The sequence below is a fragment of the Bufo gargarizans genome, chromosome 8 (genome assembly GCF_014858855.1).
Source record: "Bufo gargarizans isolate SCDJY-AF-19 chromosome 8, ASM1485885v1, whole genome shotgun sequence".
NCBI lineage: Eukaryota > Metazoa > Chordata > Amphibia > Anura > Bufonidae > Bufo > Bufo gargarizans.
Genome location: NC_058087.1, coordinates 57,261,794 through 57,280,933, shown reverse-complemented (window position 1 = coordinate 57,280,933; position 19,140 = coordinate 57,261,794). Strand labels below are relative to the sequence as shown.

At 46.8% G+C, this 19,140-nt stretch overlaps 1 protein-coding gene across 1 annotated transcript in view; it reads left to right on the top strand.

Annotated features, from left to right (window-relative positions):
• Positions 1-18,648, top strand: part of STAM2 (signal transducing adaptor molecule 2) — a 52,857-nt gene extending 34,209 nt beyond the window's left edge. Inside the window, exons 11-14 of the mRNA XM_044302543.1 lie at positions 1,517-1,571; positions 3,403-3,556; positions 11,282-11,454; positions 16,068-18,648. Coding sequence (XP_044158478.1) covers positions 1,517-1,571; positions 3,403-3,556; positions 11,282-11,454; positions 16,068-16,383 — 698 coding nt within the window. The 3' untranslated portion in view covers positions 16,384-18,648. The remainder of the gene's footprint in view (positions 1-1,516; positions 1,572-3,402; positions 3,557-11,281; positions 11,455-16,067) is intronic.
• Positions 18,649-19,140: the final 492 nt, after the last annotated feature.

Here is a 19,140-nt window from a genome sequence, read left to right as displayed (position 1 = left end):
GCACGGCATCCACTCGTGTGAAACAGCCCTTACCGAATGTCTGTCGCCCAGCGAGTATTGTGCACGATAGTTGTTACGTTTTGGACAGTGTGCAATAAGGTCTGTCCACGTCTGATGTCAGACAAGGTACAAGCTACAAAGTGAGATATTAAAAATGTAAACTTTATAGGTAGCAGCCGGCTATATCGTATACTGGGTGGCGACAGGGAGCTTCGTGTTCTGTGATTTACAGAACAGACAAACTTTGGCCCTGTCCACGCTGGTGTCAAAGCGTAGATTGAGGCAGAGGCCTAACAGATCACACAGACTTTAATTAGATTTTTTCCACTAATTATAACGGCTTAGCAGACTACGATTTTCTGCGTTCCCAAAGCAATAGAAATGGAACTCAATCAAACTGATGGCGTTTACCACTCATTGAAATCTGTTTAAAGAGGATCTGTCGCTCTCCTAACATGTCTGCTGCAGTCAATATGTGTGTTCCTCATGAAATAGCAGTTCTGGGTCATGTTTCCTTACAACTCTATGTTATGCCTCTCCTCGGTCATTCGTTCTAGAAATGTATGCTTGAATTGGCAACTGGGTGTTACCCTTCCCCTTGTCAAAGGGGTATGTCCCTACACCATCTGCTACTGTCTACACTGACCGCACTGTGTGGTAATACCCAGTTTTCAGTTTACTCTAGTTTCAGCTTACATTTCTGGAAGGAATAACAGAGGACAAGCACAATCAGGGTGGATTTGATTTAAATCACTAGTCAGTAAGGCTTGATTTAAATCCTAGTTTTCTACATAAAGACTAATTCTTGCTGGTATAACTTATAATATGCAAGTAAATGAAGATTTTTAGAATCACAACTTTTCATATTAGTTTCATGAGGTTGATTCTGCATTCATAGGTTTGTAGAAGTTAGGATTAAGGTATTTTTCTCAACTCTGTTCATGTTATAACATTTTGGCTGTGAAGAAGAGGCATGTGATCTCTGCTGAGTCAAATTCAGTTTTGAGAACTGCAAAAGTAAACCAAGCATCTTGATAATATCTTGTAGGCAGAGAAACTGCCCAATAATGTTACAAAAACCTCTGGAAGAGCATGACATTGTGAATGGGTTAATGGAATTTATTTACCAAAAACTATACATATAAACATATACAGCCTTATTCTACATAATTAAAAAACTAATTTTTATTTCATGATGGAATAACCTTTGGATGGTAATATATTTTCCTCAAAAAGCATTTTATATAGAAAAAATACGATTTAAATAAAAAAAATCAGAATTTTTTTATTTATAAAAAAAAAATAAAAAATTATTGATTTTTATCCACCCTGAGCACAATGCATATTTGCACTAGAATTGTTGTGTATTTAGAGGTGAGGTGACAGATCCTCTTCAAGGAAAGATTTCCCAACCTTTTTTTCTGTAAAATGTAAAAAGCTGAGCATAGAACAGATCGGCGACTGATCATTGAAGTACAGCGTCTTCTCCGTGTCTTCACACTCTCTTCTTTTCCAGATGTCTGTCAACAAATGGGCCCAATGATTGATGAGAAGTTAGAGGAGATTGACAGGTGAGTCCTCAAAACCTGCAGATGCCAGACACATATTTATCTAAGGATAAAGCCACACATTCAGATTTTTCAATGCAGTTTTTGAGTCAAAATGAGTGGATTAAAAACCCCATACCTGATTTTGGCTTAAAAAAACCTGAACTTGCGGATTCTTGGAGGAAGTTTTGAAGCATATTTTCCTACAGATTTCTGCAGCCAGAAGTGGATCCGTCATTAAGGGAAAAGTAGAAGTCATTCTGGTTCCTTTTGGATCCACTTCTGACTTTGGCTGAAAAATCTGCAGGAAAATCTGCCTCAAAACTCGGGCACATTTATGAAGACTGGCTATTTATGCCGTTCTTAGTTTCCCTCTTGCGCTGCCTTAAGATTTGTCTAATTTATGATAAGACGTTCTCCTCGTCATAAATGAAGCTCTATGGCAGTCCTTGCGCCAGGGGCTGGCTTAGTTTTTTGAAAATATTTCTGCCTGTTTCCAGCGCGTCGACCCCGCTCGACACTCCCGTCCCACCCAACTGTCGAACATGGCATAAAACCGTCCGTGCGACTAAATATTGTTGCACGGCCAGTTAAAAAGGACACTTGCAACTATTTTTTCCGCTTACAATAGTCGCACATCCTTTAATGAATGACCCCCTCTGTGTGAACCTACCCTAATAATGACATTAGTCATGTGTATTCTACCTTATTAAAATGCTTCCATGAATTCTTCTTCACGGTTAGTTTGGTAACCCATACCGTACGAATGTGCATGTCACAGCGTGAAACGAGGAAGCATTGCTACATTTCAGATGACTAAGGGTACTTTCATCCTTGCGTTTTTCTTTTCCGGCATAGAGTTCCGTCACATGGGCTCTATACCGGAAAATAACTGATCAGACATATCCCCATGCATTCTGAATGGAGAGTAATCCGTTCAGTTTGCATCAGGATGTCTTCAGTTCAGTCGTTTTGACTGATCAGGCAAAAGAGAAAACCGCAGCATGCTACGGTTTTATCTCCGGCGAAAAAAAACTGAAGACTTGCCTGAATGCCGGATCCGGCATTTTTTTCCCATAGGAATGTATTAGTGCTGGATCCGGCATTCAGAATGCCGGATCCGTTTTGCCGGATGACACCGGAAAGATGGATCCGGCATTTTTAAGACTGATCAGGCATTTTTAAGACTGATCAGGATCCTGATCAGTCTTACAAATGCCATCAGTTGGCATACGTTTTGCCTGATCCGGCAGGCAGTTCCAGCGACGGAACTGCTTGCCGGATCTCTCTGCCGCAAGTGTGAAAGTACCCTAATGCCGTTGCTTATTTGTGTCTATATTATTATTTATTATTAAGGCGCCCTTCATTCCATGGCGCTGTACATGTACAAGTGGTGCACATATGTAATACAGACAAGTGCAATAAGCATGAACAAGACCAGTTACAAACTAGTACAGAAGGAGAGAGGGCCCTGCCCGTGAGGGCTTACAATCTATGAGGTATGAAGGAAGGACACAGTAGGAAAGAGACATGTCTAGTCTTGCTGTGGTTCTAGTGCATATAGCATATATTAATGTAGGTTCACGTCTATGGATACAGTCTTTCTGCAATGATATTGATTGATATGATGCGTGTATACTGATTGTTTAGCGAGGCACAAAGCCAGCGATTTAAAATTTGAGGCTTTGTACTGCTTGTGCTCTGTGCCTTATGGGTGCACTTGTTGGGCCGCATCAGTATTTCACCGACGACGTGCACTCACTTACGCCGGCCAGGTGCACGGAGCGCCTTTATGTTTGAGCAGTTATCTGCTGTGCTTGTGTAGTTCTAAGTGTCCCTCCTGTTGTCTCTGCAGGAAACATTCGGAGCTGTCGGAGCTGAATGTGAAGGTGCTGGAAGCTTTGGAGCTCTACAACAAACTCGTGAATGAAGCTCCGATGTATTCTATGTACAGCAAGCCTCCTCAACAGACGCAGTACACCCCGACGTCACTTGGGGTCACCATGCAGGTTTGGGAGCCCTATTATGTTTTATTGTAAACATTTTTTCTAAGACAAAAGACCAATTCAGCTAAATAAGGCAGTGGACTCTGTTACTGGAATCGCAGCAAAGGTTGTGTCCCCAGTTCTCATTCACTTTGCCGGGACTGTATTACACTGCGGTTTTTCAACATCGCGTGCAGGCAGCTTTAGTGTGAATGTCAGGATACCCGGGATTTACAGGCCTCTTCATTACATCGTTTGATGGGTGTTTTGTCGATAGGACCAATAAAAGTGTATGGGGAAAATCCAGTCAAAATGATCTCTCTGAGGTCGCAGAATCTCATTGGTAAATGCTGCATGCGGCGCTGTTTTGTTCAGTAAAATGTTCTGTTTTGGAAGCGCCCTCCTACTTTTCAATTGTTGGAGGTGGGATGGTTTTAACTGTTTAATGGTCACCACAGTTAAAATGATTCCAATTCTCTTGTCTCCTCTACTACTAGAGGTAAGGGGATATCAACTTGGATCCGCTGGGTTTGATCAGCGCCATTAATGTCATTAAGTTTGGGCCAAATCCTTGTTAATCAGGTTCTCTGGACTTTTTAGGAAATCTTGCTTTTTTTTCTGTCCTCCTAATTAGTTAGCACTTACCTCTTCATTGAACCACTGATGCCACCATCTTCGCTGCACTCACACAGGCCGGCGGGCACTTCCCCTCAGGTCCCGACCGTATGTGTGCCCTTCTTTTCCTATTCAGCATAATAGTAAATGTATCTGAAGAGGAAGAGAAGGGCACACATCCGGTCGGGACCTAAGCGATAAAGCCCGCAGCCTGAGTGCAGCAGAGACATCGGGGTAAATACTAATCCATAGGACAGAAGATCGCCAAGATTTCCTCAAAAGCCTGGAGAACTTCTTTTAAAGGGGTTATCCGGTATCTAAAATATCCCCCCAATGCCCGGGACCCTTGTATAGATTATACTTATCTGCTTCCGGGGACCTGCGTTGCTCCAGATCCCTGCAGGGCCGCCACTGCATCTCCCCGTCGCTTGGATCAAAACATTTGATTATGGGGGTCAGCCAATAGCAGGCCGCGAGAGGGCTTGTCACCGGTGTGGTCTGTTATTGGTTGCCGTCCCCCCCCCCGTCACCAGATGTTTTAATCCAAGTGACGGAGAGAAGCAGCGACGGACGTACAGGGATCTGGAGCGACGCGAGTCCCCAGGAGCAGATGGGTATAATCTGTACAAGGGACCCGGGCATTGGGGGGATATTTTAGATATCGGATTACCGCTTTAATGATGGATTTATCTTTCTGGTGCACACAATGTTATGGAGAGTAAATGGGGGGACGACTTGCCTGTGTACAGGGGGGTTCTGTCCTGGGGTCTGTATACAGGGGAAGGTGTCTGGTGTGCGGTCTGTGTTCAGTCTGCAGATGAGGGTCCTATCTTCTACTTGTGAGCCAAATGCTGTGATTTGATGTGTATCCTATATGAATGGGCAGAATATTGTTCCCCTATTCAGAACGGAAACCATGACACAGTGCTGGATCCATCACTTGACTGACACCAAGAGCGTCCCCGACATACTTCATTGACTGATAATGAGATCCTTCAGAATGCACTGTTCTTTCTGTCAAATCAGATGGAACTGCTGACGAATGCTCTGAATGGTTTATGGGGGAACTTAGTTGGAAATATTTATCCCTGTGGATTCCTTGCATTGGAAAGGTTGAGAAACGCTGCAGTAGATCATGTGGGCACTCGCCTTACACCCTGACAGTAGTCACTCCGCCACCAAAGGGATTGGTGGAGATCAGGTGATTGCCCGAGATCAGCAGAAGGTCGTGGATTTGAATGTCCCCCATGTAACATTTTGCTATGGGTTCTGTTCTGCCTCACTGTTATGCATGAAGGTTTTCATCAAAACCTGCTAAACTAACCAGGTTATAGGCACCAAAAACATTTATATGTACGAAGCGCCGGTCTGTAGATATCCCCTAAGGGCCCTTGACAAATTTCTACAGGCGTTACCCAAATCTTCATTTTCCCTTTTGTTTCCCAGAGCTAAAAATAATTGAATTGCGGTCCCTTCTGCTTAATGTTAATATGCAAATGTATGCTGAAGATTCAGTTCAGGGTTTGGCATAATCCTTTGTCACAGGATTCGGTTCCCAGCTGAATCATTAACCGCATATTTGGCGTTTTTCTTTTTCTTGATGATTGGATCAGTTTAAAAAGTGCTACATACTGGGCCGACCAATATTTTGTGTCGTTTTGCTAATACGCGTACAGACCTGTGTCTGTAATGTGCTGTATTTCAAAGGTTTTCTGATGCTGATCTGCAATTTTGAAGAAGTTCTCGCCATGTTTTTTTTAAATGTATTTATTTTTAATCTGATTTAGGGCTCATGCACACGACCGTGGTTTTGGTCCGCATGTATCGGATGCAGACCCATTCATTTCAATAGGGCCGCAAAAGATGCGGATAGCACGCCGTGTGCTGTCCACATCCGTATGTCCGTTCCACGGCCCCATTTCGAGCAAGAGAATAGGCAGTTCTAACAGAAGGCAGGACGCCCCCTCGCGCAAAATGCGGAATGCAAGTGGACGGTATCCGTGTTTTGCGGTCCAGCAATTTCTGTACTGCAAAACCAGCTACGGCTGTGTGCATGAGCCCGAATGCACCAAATCATTTTTTTTTATTTGACTCCATTTCACAGTTTGCCCATCGTGCGGGTGAACTCGGCGGCTTTTAGATCACAAACTTCCAGTTTGAGACTGCTTCCTGTTCTGCACTTCAGTTCCCATGATTCATAGATGCCGACTTCTGGCCAGCTAACATCTTCCTAGCTCAGTTAGCCTACCCACTCCTCCTCCTGACACCATCTCTCCACTGCCAATCCTCTGCCGGGGCTAAGGGTGGAGCAAGTAGGGCAGGTGCATGGTCAGCCAAATGCGTGATATGTTTGAACCAGAGGGTAGCGCGCAGGTTCACATCACTGGGTGCAAGATTCTGCGCTACAGACGCTTCTCAAAATGCAATCACAATTTCAAGGAGACGCGGCTTTCCAGGTTAGTTTTATTCAACGCCACTTTATAGGTGCTGGCGAACCCCCTTTAAGATGCCAGATCTACTCCTACCCAAAACAGAAAAAAATCCAATTCAATTCATTTGAAAGGGGGACCATAAATTTCAGGCCTCCCTTCCCGAGATTGCTTATGTAAGTCTCAGAATAGCTGACCCGTGTAAGTCAGAAGCTTGTGAATAATGAAGGTCTGACTGCGGCGACAGCGCTGGTCCTGGAGAAGCAGCAGATTGGATTCTGGTCTTTTCATACACCTGGCAAGATGACATCTGGAAGCATCTGCTTTCATCTTGTTCCTCTTTAGACCATTTTTATACCGACCTCTGTACTGACTTCAGGGCAGTGCTCGGTAACAAGGCACTTTGCTCACAGGTCTGGGGCCTAAGAAAAGCCCCCTCCTTCTCACCATATGATTGTATCCTCCGGCTATGGAAAGGTTACCTGCGTGTCAGCTTCGATACTGTACCTCTGACGCTCTCTTTGTCAGCTTGGATCCCCATTCTAAGCCACCTAGTAATATCTGGTGTGGTATCGGGGTCAGGGCCGGACTGGGGATAAAAACCAGCCCTGGAAAAAGTTGCACACCTGCCCCACAGCGTTGCGTCATTATTTACGTGTTTATAATAGGAGAAAGCGTTCATTTTAAAACACGTGTGTAAACACGAATATGAACTTTGCCCCACGATAGCTCTTTTGTCGAACCCCCATTGTTCATATTATCACAGTGTTTTCCCAACCAGGATGCCTCCAACTGTTGAAAAACTACAACTCTCAGCATGCTCAGTGTTTTACCACGCCCTTTGATTGTTGCATGCAACATTTTACTTGACCAGCTATTTTAGATATTCTACAGCAGTCCTGTTACAATCCCCCCTCCCCCCCCCAATGAGCCTTTCGACCAAATAATAAAAATATTTATAAAATCTCACCCATATGCTGCAAAAAAAAATTATAATCTGCAATGGAAAATCGATAATAAAGATCAACTACAAACATAAACATATTTCACATGAAAACTTACAATTACTTGGGGATCTCGGACGCCACTTCCACACTTTGGCCGGGGGCTCGGCGGAGCTGATGTGTTTTATCCTAATGAGAAAGATTTCATAATAAGGATTTGGAGAAGGAGCAGAGGGATAGCAGAGCAGGGAGAGGCTGGTGCTGCTACTAGGGGGTCATACCATGGGGGAGTAATAAAGCCTACCATAATGCCCCCCCCCCCCTCCAGTAGTAATAATTCTCCTTATAATGTGCAAAACATACCCCCTTTTTAATGCCCCCAGTTGAGCTAATGTTCCCATAATGTGCCAATATAAAATACCCCTTCTCAGTGCCCCCGTAGATGACCCCATAGTGCTCCCCCCCTTCCCCATAGTACCCACCATAATGTGTCCCAGTATAAAATGCCCCTATACAGAGCCCCCCATATAAAATACCCCTTCTTTTTAGCCTCAGTAGATGCCCCTATAGTGCCACCCAATTATCTGCCAGTAATAAGTGCTCCAATAGATGCCCCCAATCATGTGCCAGTAAGATGCCCCTAATCATGGTGCCCAGCAGCCAGAGCCCCCCCACATCATGTGCCAGCAGCCAGACCCCCCCACCATTATGTGCCAGCAGCCAGAGCCCCCCCTCTATTGCCAGTAACCCCCCTTATGATATGCCAGTAGTCCCCCCCTTATGTGCCAGTAGTCCCCCCCCTTATGTGCCAGTAGTTCCCCCCCTTAGTGCCAGTAGTCCCCCCCTTATGTGCCAGATAGTCCCCCCCCCCCCTTATGTGCCAGTAGTCCCCCCCTTATGTGCCAGTAGTCCCCCCCCTTATGTGCCAGTAGTCCCCCCCTTATGTGCCAGTAGTCCCCCCCTTATGTGCCAGTAGTCCCCCCCGTATGTGCAGTAGTCCCCCCCCTTATGTGCCAGTAGTCCCCCCTTATGTGCCAGTAGTCCCCCCTTATGTGCCAGTAGTCCCCCCCTTATGTGCCAGTAGTCCCCCCCTTATGTGCCAGTAGTCCCCCCCTTATGTGCCAGTAGTCCCCCCCTTATGTCCAGTAGTCCCCCCCCTTATGTGCCAGTAGTCCCCCCCCTTATGTGCCAGTAGTCCCCCCCTTATGTGCCAGTAGTCCCCCCCTTATGTGCCAGTAGTCCCCCCCTTATGTGCCAGTAGTCCCCCCTTATGTGCCAGTAGTCCCCCCCTTATGTGCCAGTAGTCCCCCCCCTTATGTGCCAGTAGTCCCCCCCTTATGTGCCAGTAGTCCCCCCCTTATGTGCCAGTAGCTCCCCCCTTATGTGCCAGTAGTGTCCCCCCCCTTATGTGCCAGTAGTCCCCCCCTTATGTGCCAGTATTCCCCCCCTTATGTGCCAGTAGTCCCCCCCTTATGTGCCGTAGTCCCCCCCTTATGTGCCAGTAGTCCCCCCCTTATGTGCCAGTAGTCCCCCCCCTTATGTGCCAGTAGTCCCCCCCCTTATGTGCCAGTAGGCCCCCCCTTATGTGCCAGTAGTCCCCCCCCCTTATGTGCCAGTAGTCCCCCCCCTTATGTGCCAGTAGTCCCACCCCCTTATTTGCCAGTAGTCCCCCCCCTTATGTGCCAGTAGTCCCCCCCCTTATGTGCCAGTAGTCCCCCCCCCTTATGTGCCAGTAGTCCCCCCCTTATGTGCCAGTAGTCCCCCCCCTTATGTGCCAGTAGTCCCCCCCCCTTATGTGCCAGTAGTCCCCCCTTATCATGTGCCAGTAGTCCCCCCCTTATCATGTGCCAGAAGTCCCCCCCTTATCATGTGCCAGAAGTCCCCCCCCTTATCATGTGCCAGAAGTCCCCCCCTTATCATGTGCCAGAAGTCCCCCCCTTATCATGTGCCAGAAGTCCCCCACCTTATCATGTGCCAGAAGTCCCCCCCTTATCATGTGCCAGAAGTCCCCCCCTTATCATGTGCCAGAAGTCCCCCCCTTATCATGTGCCAGAAGTCCCCCCCTTATCATGTGCAGAAGTCCCCCCCTTATCATGTGCCAGAAGTCCCCCCCTTATCATGTGCCAGAAGTCCCCCCCTTATCATGTGCCAGAAGTCCCCCCCTTATCATGTGCCAGAAGTCCCCCCCTTATCATGTGCCAGAAGTCCCCCCCTTATCATGTGCCAGAAGTCCCCCCCTTATCATGTGCCAGAAGTCCCCCCCTTATCATGTGCCAGAAGTCCCCCCCTTATCATGTGCCAGAAGTCCCCCCCTTATCATGTGCCAGAAGTCCCCCCCTTATCATGTGCCAGAAGGTCCCCCCCTTATCATGTGCCAGAAGCTCCCCCCCCCCCCCATCATGATCCAGTATTGTACCTATATAAAAATAAAAAAAAACACTGTCTTATACTTGCCTCCAGCGATGCGATGCAGGCCTCTTCCGGCCTGTGTCCCTCGCTATACGGCTCAGGCGGCGCGATGACGCTGGCAGCCTATCAGAGGAACAGGAGGGGACACACCTCTCCCTCCCCTGCCGCAGCATAGACATCTGTATCGCCGTCCTGAGGACGGCGATACAGATGACTATGGAGATGAGCGCTTCCACAATGGAAGCGCTCATCTCCTGCCGTGCCCTGCCGCCGGCCGCCCACACTTGTCACCAGGGCCGTGGCCTTGCGGCACTCAGGCCTGCCGGCCTAACGGGAAATTTACCGGTATCCCGGCAGGCCAGTCCGGCCCTGATCAGGGTGTGGATTCTGGAAGCGGATCTGTTAATATCAGCGTGGGTTGCAATCACATATAGACCACATAGTTTACCTGCAGCGGATGAAAAAAAACGTTGGCTGCAGTCTTTCTCGATCTAGCTAGTTAACCGTTCTGACACCATGCCGCAAAGGGTAACCTGGTGCAAGGCATCCAGCTACTGGCCTCTGCCATTCCCATCTGGTTGGCTTCGACTCTCTCACTCTCGTATGAATCACAGGGTCCTGATGGTTGTTTCAAGCTTTGTTAATGGAAATGTTTGCTTTTATTTTATTGCACGCTGCAACTTGAGTGATAAGCTAAAAAGAAGCAACTTTAAAAAACTATCTTTATTAAAATATTCTTACTGTGTTGTGTTCAAAGCTCCTATGCAGTCCTATGTGTGGTTACTAATAAATTCCACATAGGCCAGTCCTACCGTTATGTGTATTACTCCCTTCCCTCTGCCTCCATTAAGGCCACCTGCACATGTTCAGGAATACGTGTGCTTTTTCCACGCGGATTCCTGTGCGGAAAAACCGCAGCGCAGTACAGTGCCAGCGTAGTGTATGAGATTACACAAATGTCATGTACACTTTGCAGATTTTTTTCTCCGTGTGTAAATTGACCTGCCGTGCGGATTTCAAAGTCTGCAGCATGTCAATTATGTTTGCGGTTTTAGCTGTGGATTTCTCCTTTTTAAATAGAAGGATGAGACCTGCGGCAAAACCGCATCTAATCCTCACCAAAAAACGAAATTAGAAATATGTTACAAATAGAGAGATGTTGCAGAAACGCACAGAAATTAATATCTTATGTCCGTTAACCCACACTCGTGTACAGAGGGCCTTACTGTCTGGATTAGACACGAGGAACATAACGGTAGGATCAGACTTCACTCAGGTTTCGTAATCTGTAACCATGAAGACTCATACCTCAGTCAGTGGCATAATGTATATATATTTTTTTTTTTTCCTAGGGTTATCCTGGACAACCTCAGGGTGGTAGCTATATGGTGCACGGAATACCCCAGGTGCATCCTGCAGCACTTTCTCAAGCATACAGCATGAACCCAGATCAGATCGGCCCCCTGAGATCTCTACCACCAAACTCGACAGTAACCACCCAGGCGGCTCAAACAACGTATTTGAGGTAATCCACTTGCCTGTCATGTTTGGATCTTTTCATCAAATTAAAGGGGTTGTGTAGGCCTATCCTCCCCCTCGATCTGATGTCGGACATGGATGGACACAGCTGCACGCCGGGCAGTGCAGTGCAGTCTGATGTTCAGCTACTATTGTATGGCTCCTATTTCAATTAACAGGACTTGTTCTCTCCTCCTTATGTGTCAGCGAGGCAGAAGCTGACAGGCAGGTAAAATCCCTCCTAACAATGTATTCAGAGGAGTAAATCCAACTTTAACTTTTATTGCAAGGAAAGGGTGGAACTGAGGAAAAGAAAGGAGTGTACGTCCTGTAGTGAATGAGCCTGTGGTCTGTGCTAACTCATTACAGAATAACATGATCATGAAATACAGGAATTAGGGTACATTGACATGACCATATTTTTCGCTCCGCAATTTTGCGGAACGGGTGCGGACCCATTCATTTCAATGGGGCCGCAAAAGATGCGGACAGCACGCAATGTGCTGTCCGCATCCGTAGATCCGTTCCGCGGGCCCGCAAAAAAGATAGAGCATGTCCTATTCTTGTCCGCGGACAAGAATAGGACATGCTCTATCATGGGGCCGGCTACATTCACACGGCCGGTATCAGTGTTTTGCGGATCCGCAATTTGCGGACCACAAAAAAACATATGGTCGTGTGAATGAACCCTTAGTCTACATGAATATACAGGTCCTTCTCAAAAAATTAGCATATTGTGATAAAGTTCATTATTTTCTGTAATGTACTGATAAACATTAGACTTTCATATATTTTAGATTCATTACACACAACTGAAGTAGTTCAAGCCTTTTATTGTTTTAATATTGATGATTTTGGCATACAGCTCATGAAAACCCCAAATTCCTATCTCAAAAAATTAGCATATCATGAAAAGGTTCTCTAAACGAGCTATTAACCTAATCATCTGAATCAACTAATTAACTCTAAACACCTGCAAAAGATTCCTGAGGCTTTTAAAAACTCCCAGCCTGGTTCATTACTCCAAACCGCAATCATGGGTAAGACTGCCGACCTGACTGCTGTCCAGAAGGCCATCATTGACACCCCCAAGCAAGAGGGTAAGACACAGAAAGAAATCTCTGAAGGAATAGGCTGTTCCCAGAGTGCTGTATCAAGGCACCTCAGTGGGAAGTCTGTGGGAAGGAAAAAGTGTGGCAGAAAACGCTGCACAACGAGAAGAGGTGACCGGACCCTGAGGAAGATTGTGGAGAAGGACCGATTCCAGACCTTGGGGGACCTGCGGAAGCAGTGGACTGAGTCTGGAGTAGAAACATCCAGAGCCACCGTGTACAGGCGTGTGCAGGAAATGGGCTACAGGTGCCGCATTCCCCAGGTCAAGCCACTTTTGAACCAGAAACAGCGGCAGAAGCGCCTGACCTGGGCTACAGAGAAGCAGCACTGGACTGTTGCATGTCATTCGGAAATCAAGGTGCCAGAGTCTGGAGGAAGACTGGGGAGAGGGAAATGCCAAAATGCCTGAAGTCCAGTGTCAAGTACCCACAGTCAGTGATGGTCTGGGGTGCCATGTCAGCTGCTGGTGTTGGTCCACTGTGTTTTATCAAGGGCAGGGTCAATGCAGCTAGCTATCAGGAGATTTTGGAGCACTTCATGCTTCCATCTGCTGAAAAGCTTTATGGAGATGAAGATGTCATTTTTCAGCACGACCTGGCACCTGCTCACAGTGCCAAAACCACTGGTAAATGGTTTACTGACCATGGTATTACTGTGCTCAATTGGCCTGCCAACTCTCCTGACCTGAACCCCATAGAGAATCTGTGGGATATTGGGAAGAGAAAGTTGATAGACGCAAGACCCAACACTCTGGATGAGCTTATGGCCGCTATCGAAGCATCCTGGGCCTCCATAACACCTCAGCAGTGCCACAGGCTGATTGCCGCCATGCCACGCCGCATTGAAGCATCCTGGGCCTCCATAACACCTCAGCAGTGCCACAGGCTGATTGCCTCCATGCCACGCCGCATTGAAGCATCCTGGGCCTCCATAACACCTCAGCAGTGCCGCAGGCTGATTGCCTCCATGCCACGCCGCATTGAAGCGGTCATTTCTGCAAAAGGATTCCCAACCAAGTATTGAGTGCATAACTGAACATAATTATTTGAAGGTTGACTTTTTTTTGTATTAAAAACACTTTTCTTTTATTGGTCGGATGAAATATGCTAATTTTTTTAGATAGGAATTTTGGGTTTTCATGAGCTGTATGCCAAAATCATCAATATTAAAACTAGGGGTGCACCGAAATGAAAATTCTGGTCCGAAACCGAAACCGAAAATTCAGGATACCCCTTGACCGAAACCGAAACCGAAACCGAAAATGGATTTTTGCCCAAATACTTTTAAAAGACCCCCCACCCCATAACAGTGCCATCCACAGACCCCCCCACCTCATAACAGTGCCATCCACAGACCCCCACCCACCCCATAACAGTGCCATCCACAGACCCCCCCACCTCATAACAGTGCCATCCACAGACCCCCCCCACCTCATAACAGTGCCATCCACAGACCCCCCCCACCTCATAACAGTGCCATCCACAGACCCCCACCCACCCCATAACAGTGCCATCCACAGACCCCCACCCACCCCATAACAGTGCCATCCACAGACCCCCACCCACCCCATAACAGTGCCATCCACAGCCCCCATTGTACAATTAATAGATTAATAGAAAATATTTCAAAATAGCGGGGAGGGACTGGGAGGAGGAGCTGGGGGCCGGTGCGTTCACTGTGCTCCGGCCCCCAGCTCCAGTAGTTATAAAATGTTGTACAATTAATAAGCATTCTATTCATGAGGCCCCCTCTGCAGTATTACATTCAATACAGCCACATCATACTCACAGGGCTGTCATCTTAATGCTGGCCGGCCGGGCAGAGGAGCTGCAGCGTCACAACTGACGTCATGTGCCCGGTCTACTTTCTGAATGAAGGAGGCGGCGCAGGCATGTGACGTCAGTCGTGACGCTTCCGCTCGTCTGCCCGGCCGGCCAGCACAGCCCTGTGAGTAGGATGTGGCTGTATTGAATGTAATACTGCAGAGGGGGGCCAAATGAATAGAATGCTTATTAATTGTACAACATTTTATAACTACTGGAGCTTGGGGCCGGAGCACAGTGAACGCACCGGCCCCCAGCTCCTCCTCCCAGTCCCTCCCCGCTATTTCCGGCCGATATGTAAAAATATCGGCAGAAACAGATTAGGTGCATTCTCGGCCGATATTTTCGGCCGCCGAAATTTCGGTGCACCCCTGAATTTAAAACAATAAAAGGCTTGAACTACTTCAGTTGTGTGTAATGAATCTAAAATATATGAAAGTCTAATGTTTATCAGTACATTACAGAAAATAATGAACTTTATCACAATATGCTAATTTTTTGAGAAGGACCTGTACATCCTGTAGTGCTAAGCTACCAATATGAAACGGAGGAAGATGAAGATGGGCGCTACTTGTTTTTGAGCTGATCTTGAAAACAATGGCTACTATGAGCTGAATTTGTTGATGCCTGTAGGGTCAGAGGCAACCACTACAGCGGCCTACATAGAAAAATTATAGTATTAAAGGGCATCTGTCAGCAGTTCTGTACTTATGACACTGGCTGACCTGTTACATGTGCACTTGGCAGCTGAAGGCATCTGTGTTGGTCCCATGTTCATATGTCTTCGTATTGTAGATAAAGAAAATTTTATTTTATCTGTGCCATCGTGTAAAAACAAAGAAGTTTTGCTACTACAGTGGTGAGTGCCGCCCTCTTTTCTTTATCTCCTATACGAAGATTGTAAGTACTTCTAACGTTGGGTTGTGCACCACGAATGCTGTTTGAAGGACAAGTGTATGTGAAAAGCCATCTATCACCATACGGACATTAGCGGTGCCGCCCCATTCATTTGACTCTATTTGGACATTACCATGTTCATATGTGCCCACATTGCTGAGAAAAGTGATGTTTTATTATATGCAAATGATGCACTAGGGCTCACGGGGGTGTTTCCGTTACTCCTAGAGGCTTTGCAACTGCTGTCCCCTCTGCACTTTTGACAGGGCCAGGCAGTGAAAACGCCATCACGTCTGCCTGTCAATCAAAGTGCAGAAGGGCACGGCAACTGCAGAGAGAGCAGAGCCTCTAGGTGTAACCGCAACGCCCCCGTTGCTCCTAGAGGCTCATTTGCATATACTAAAACATCATTTTTCTCAGCAATGCGGGCACATATGAACATGGGACCAACACAGATGTCTTCCGCTGCCAAGCGCACACATAACAGGTCAGCCAGTTTCATGGGTACAAACCTACGGACAGATGTCCTTTAAATGCTAACTAACTAGACACTATTATCATAAACAGCGACTAGATGGATATAAAGCAGCATGAACACTAACGCGGCACATTCGTGCATATCGGGATTCATGTACTGATACCTGCAGGTACAGACCATTGCCTTGGGAACTGACCCGCCGAGCTTGCACTTGTCTCCCCATGCCTGATGTCTGATCACGTAGGATAGTATGCCTAGACAACCCCTTTAATGTCTGCTACAATCAGTATGTTTTTCTTTTATTTGCAGCACTGGACACGATGCGGGTTCAAATCCTCCATATTCAAATTATGGCCAGCCAATGGGAATGTCCGCCGATATGTCAGCCTATCAGAACACTACATCTTCATTGCCTCCCGGACCGGCTACACAGTGGCTGCCCCCTTACACGCTCTCCCTCAACAAGCCCAAAATTACTACCAGCAGCCCCTGCTCTGAGACTGTGACCCTTAAAGACCTCTGTACATCTTTACGTGTATCAGTCACAAGCCTCTTAAAGGAAAACTCTACTTTCAAACAGCATTTTACAACATTCCAGTTTAGTTCTACTCAGAAAGGGAAGTGACTTTGCAGATTCATTGCTTTCTCCACTGATTATTTGACGTTGCAGGTCTTCTTGTCACCACAGAGCAGTGCTTTGTGGGAACTGAAATGACAGCGGTGACATGACCGTCGGCCGTGTGCTCTCTGTTTTTAATGGCAACCATCATGGAGCAAAGCCGTGACGTCACTTGGAATCAGTGCGAAATAAATGAAGCAAAGTATTTGCAAAGTTAGTCAACTCCATAGGTAGATTTAAGCCGAGATGTGCTGTTTAAAGGGGAAGCGTCCCGTCAGTCCCAGCTCCTCAGTGGTTTTATACATCATAGATCAGAATATTGTTTTGTAGATCCAATCATGAATCTGAGATTCCAACAGTCCGTACTGCCTCCTCTCCCGCCAGACAGCGCCGCGGCAGCAATCAGTTCGATATTACACCGCCTTTTACTGAGCTGCTCCTGGTTACGTAGCAATTAACAGCAGAATTTCGCCAACTGGTTGAATTAAGACGATGTATAAACGGCCAGGCTTTTAGGCAGCGCATTATAAAGACGTAAAAGGTAACCAGTTCTAATTCTTCTGCCGTCATTTTCCCTGTGTCTTAAAAACAATGGTAACACATTTCCTGGGAAGTCGCATTTCTCTCTTGCTGCATTTTTAAAGTGTAGATGCTCTGACTAGTGGGGGACAGGCTCCCAAAATGCTGATTTAGCGGGCTTGAGCCTACCTTTAGCGTCTCTAAACGCTGAGCCTGAGGGGGGTTGTCATGAAACGCTTCTCTATTGCTCCGGAAACTGGAAACTTCCCTGGTAATTACAAGTTATCCCCTATACACAGGATCTGGCAGGTCCCATAGTGATGAATGGTATGGCAGTGCACATGCGCGTTTCGTTCATTTTGTATGGCCCTGCGGGGTACGGGTGCCCATGATTATGGGGGTCACAGCACTGATCCACTACCCTGTAGATAGGGGATCACTTGAAATTCCCGGAATACCCCTTTAAGTATCTGCAGTTGTGCCCGTAGGTTCTCTTTAAGTCTGACTTTTCTTGGCACGGTCAAATTGTGATAGTTGGAAAGCTGGAATCGCACATGCGGCGTATAGTGCAGTTTTCCATCTTTTTTTTTTCCCCCGCAGGTCCGATGCCAGGCTTGTGTGTATCCAGCTTTCTCCCTCAGAACACTTTTAGCTGTGTCTGGTTTAGCATTTGCACTCTCCACCATTTACTTTAATAGGGTTCTGCCAAATATGAAAGTTATCCCCTACCCACAGGAGAGAGGATAACTAACTGATCACTGGGAGGGACCCCATCCCAAAAATGAGGGTTCCATGTTCCCATCCTGATGGAGCGACAGGCTGAGCATGCTCCTTGTGATGCATTCATTCTCTATGGGAATGCCAAGTGCAGCTCTCAAAAATTTCGGGGAGCCCCATAGAGAATGAATGTGGAGCTGACGTGGTACCTGGCGTGGACTGGGGCGGTGCTGTCTATGAAAATCCAGCAGATCTCTTTTTTTTTTTTTCTAATCCTTGACCACTGGTTCTCCAAAGCGACTTATCTCAGTGGACGCGTTCGCCATCCTTGCAGGTGATTTGCAATTATCGCAATCATTCCAACATTGTCAGGGTTTTTGCAGTCACGTAAAATTGTACGTGCGCCTCGAAAACCATTAACCGTGCTGTCACTCTGTGACCTAACCCCACCCTATGATCACTGTACGTGTTGACGTGTGAATTCACATTCCTAAAATGGTAGGTGAATGAGGTTGTGAAGCATTTAGAGAGATTTTGCAGGGATGTGATTAATATCCTCACAATGAGGGGGTTGATGCGAGAAAAATAGGAGCTGAGCAGCGAGAGCGGTCTGTATTCATGAGTGAGTCACCACTGCTTGAGGGCCATGAAATATAAACTAGATAGCAAATTGGGGGGGAAAAATGGGATTTAAATGAAAAAAGTTTAATAAAATAAAAATATATATATATTATATATTGTGAAAAGCCAGAAAGGGCGGACGGTCTGTCTGTCCCCACCCACCCAGAATGATTGACAGCTTGTTGTGGGAGGGGTTATTCAGACTCTCTCTTTGAGTCCAGGCCAAGTCAGGCTTTTTACACTAAAAATACTGCCACAAATCCTATTCAATCATATATATAACAGAGTTCCGCAGCCACTATGCTGGGCTGGATTCCTGTTCAAGCAGAAGCGCACGGCGTCATTGGTTGCTATGACGCAGTGCGCTTCATGCCGCCGTTGGACTACAGTAATACACTATACGAGTGTATTACTGTACAGCAGCGGCGGCATAAAGCGCACGGCGTCATAGCAACCAATGACGCCGTGCGCTTCTGCTCTGAACAGGAATCCAGGCCGTGTTACCACGGACCGCTCTCTGCTGCGGAGCACAGGCCGTGTGCATTCGGCCATAGGAAACCTGAGACAGTCCCTTTAAAACTGGATAAAGCCTAAATGTCAATGCAGGTATGTCATGGAGGAAGTCAGCAGGGAATCTGCGATGTTAGGAGGGTTCTTAGTTGGCAATTATTGACTCTGCGATCTCATCCCATCTTTGTGTTATTTGGGTCTTGCCTCCGTTTTCCTCTTGAGCTCCATTTAATCTATCAGCAGATTTGTACCTATGACACTGGCTGACCTGTTACATGTGCACTTGGCAGCTGACAGCATCTGTGTTGGTCCCATGTTCATATGTGTCCGCATTACTGAGAAAAATTATGTTTTAATATATGCAAATCAGCCTCTAGGAGCAATGGGGGCGTTGCT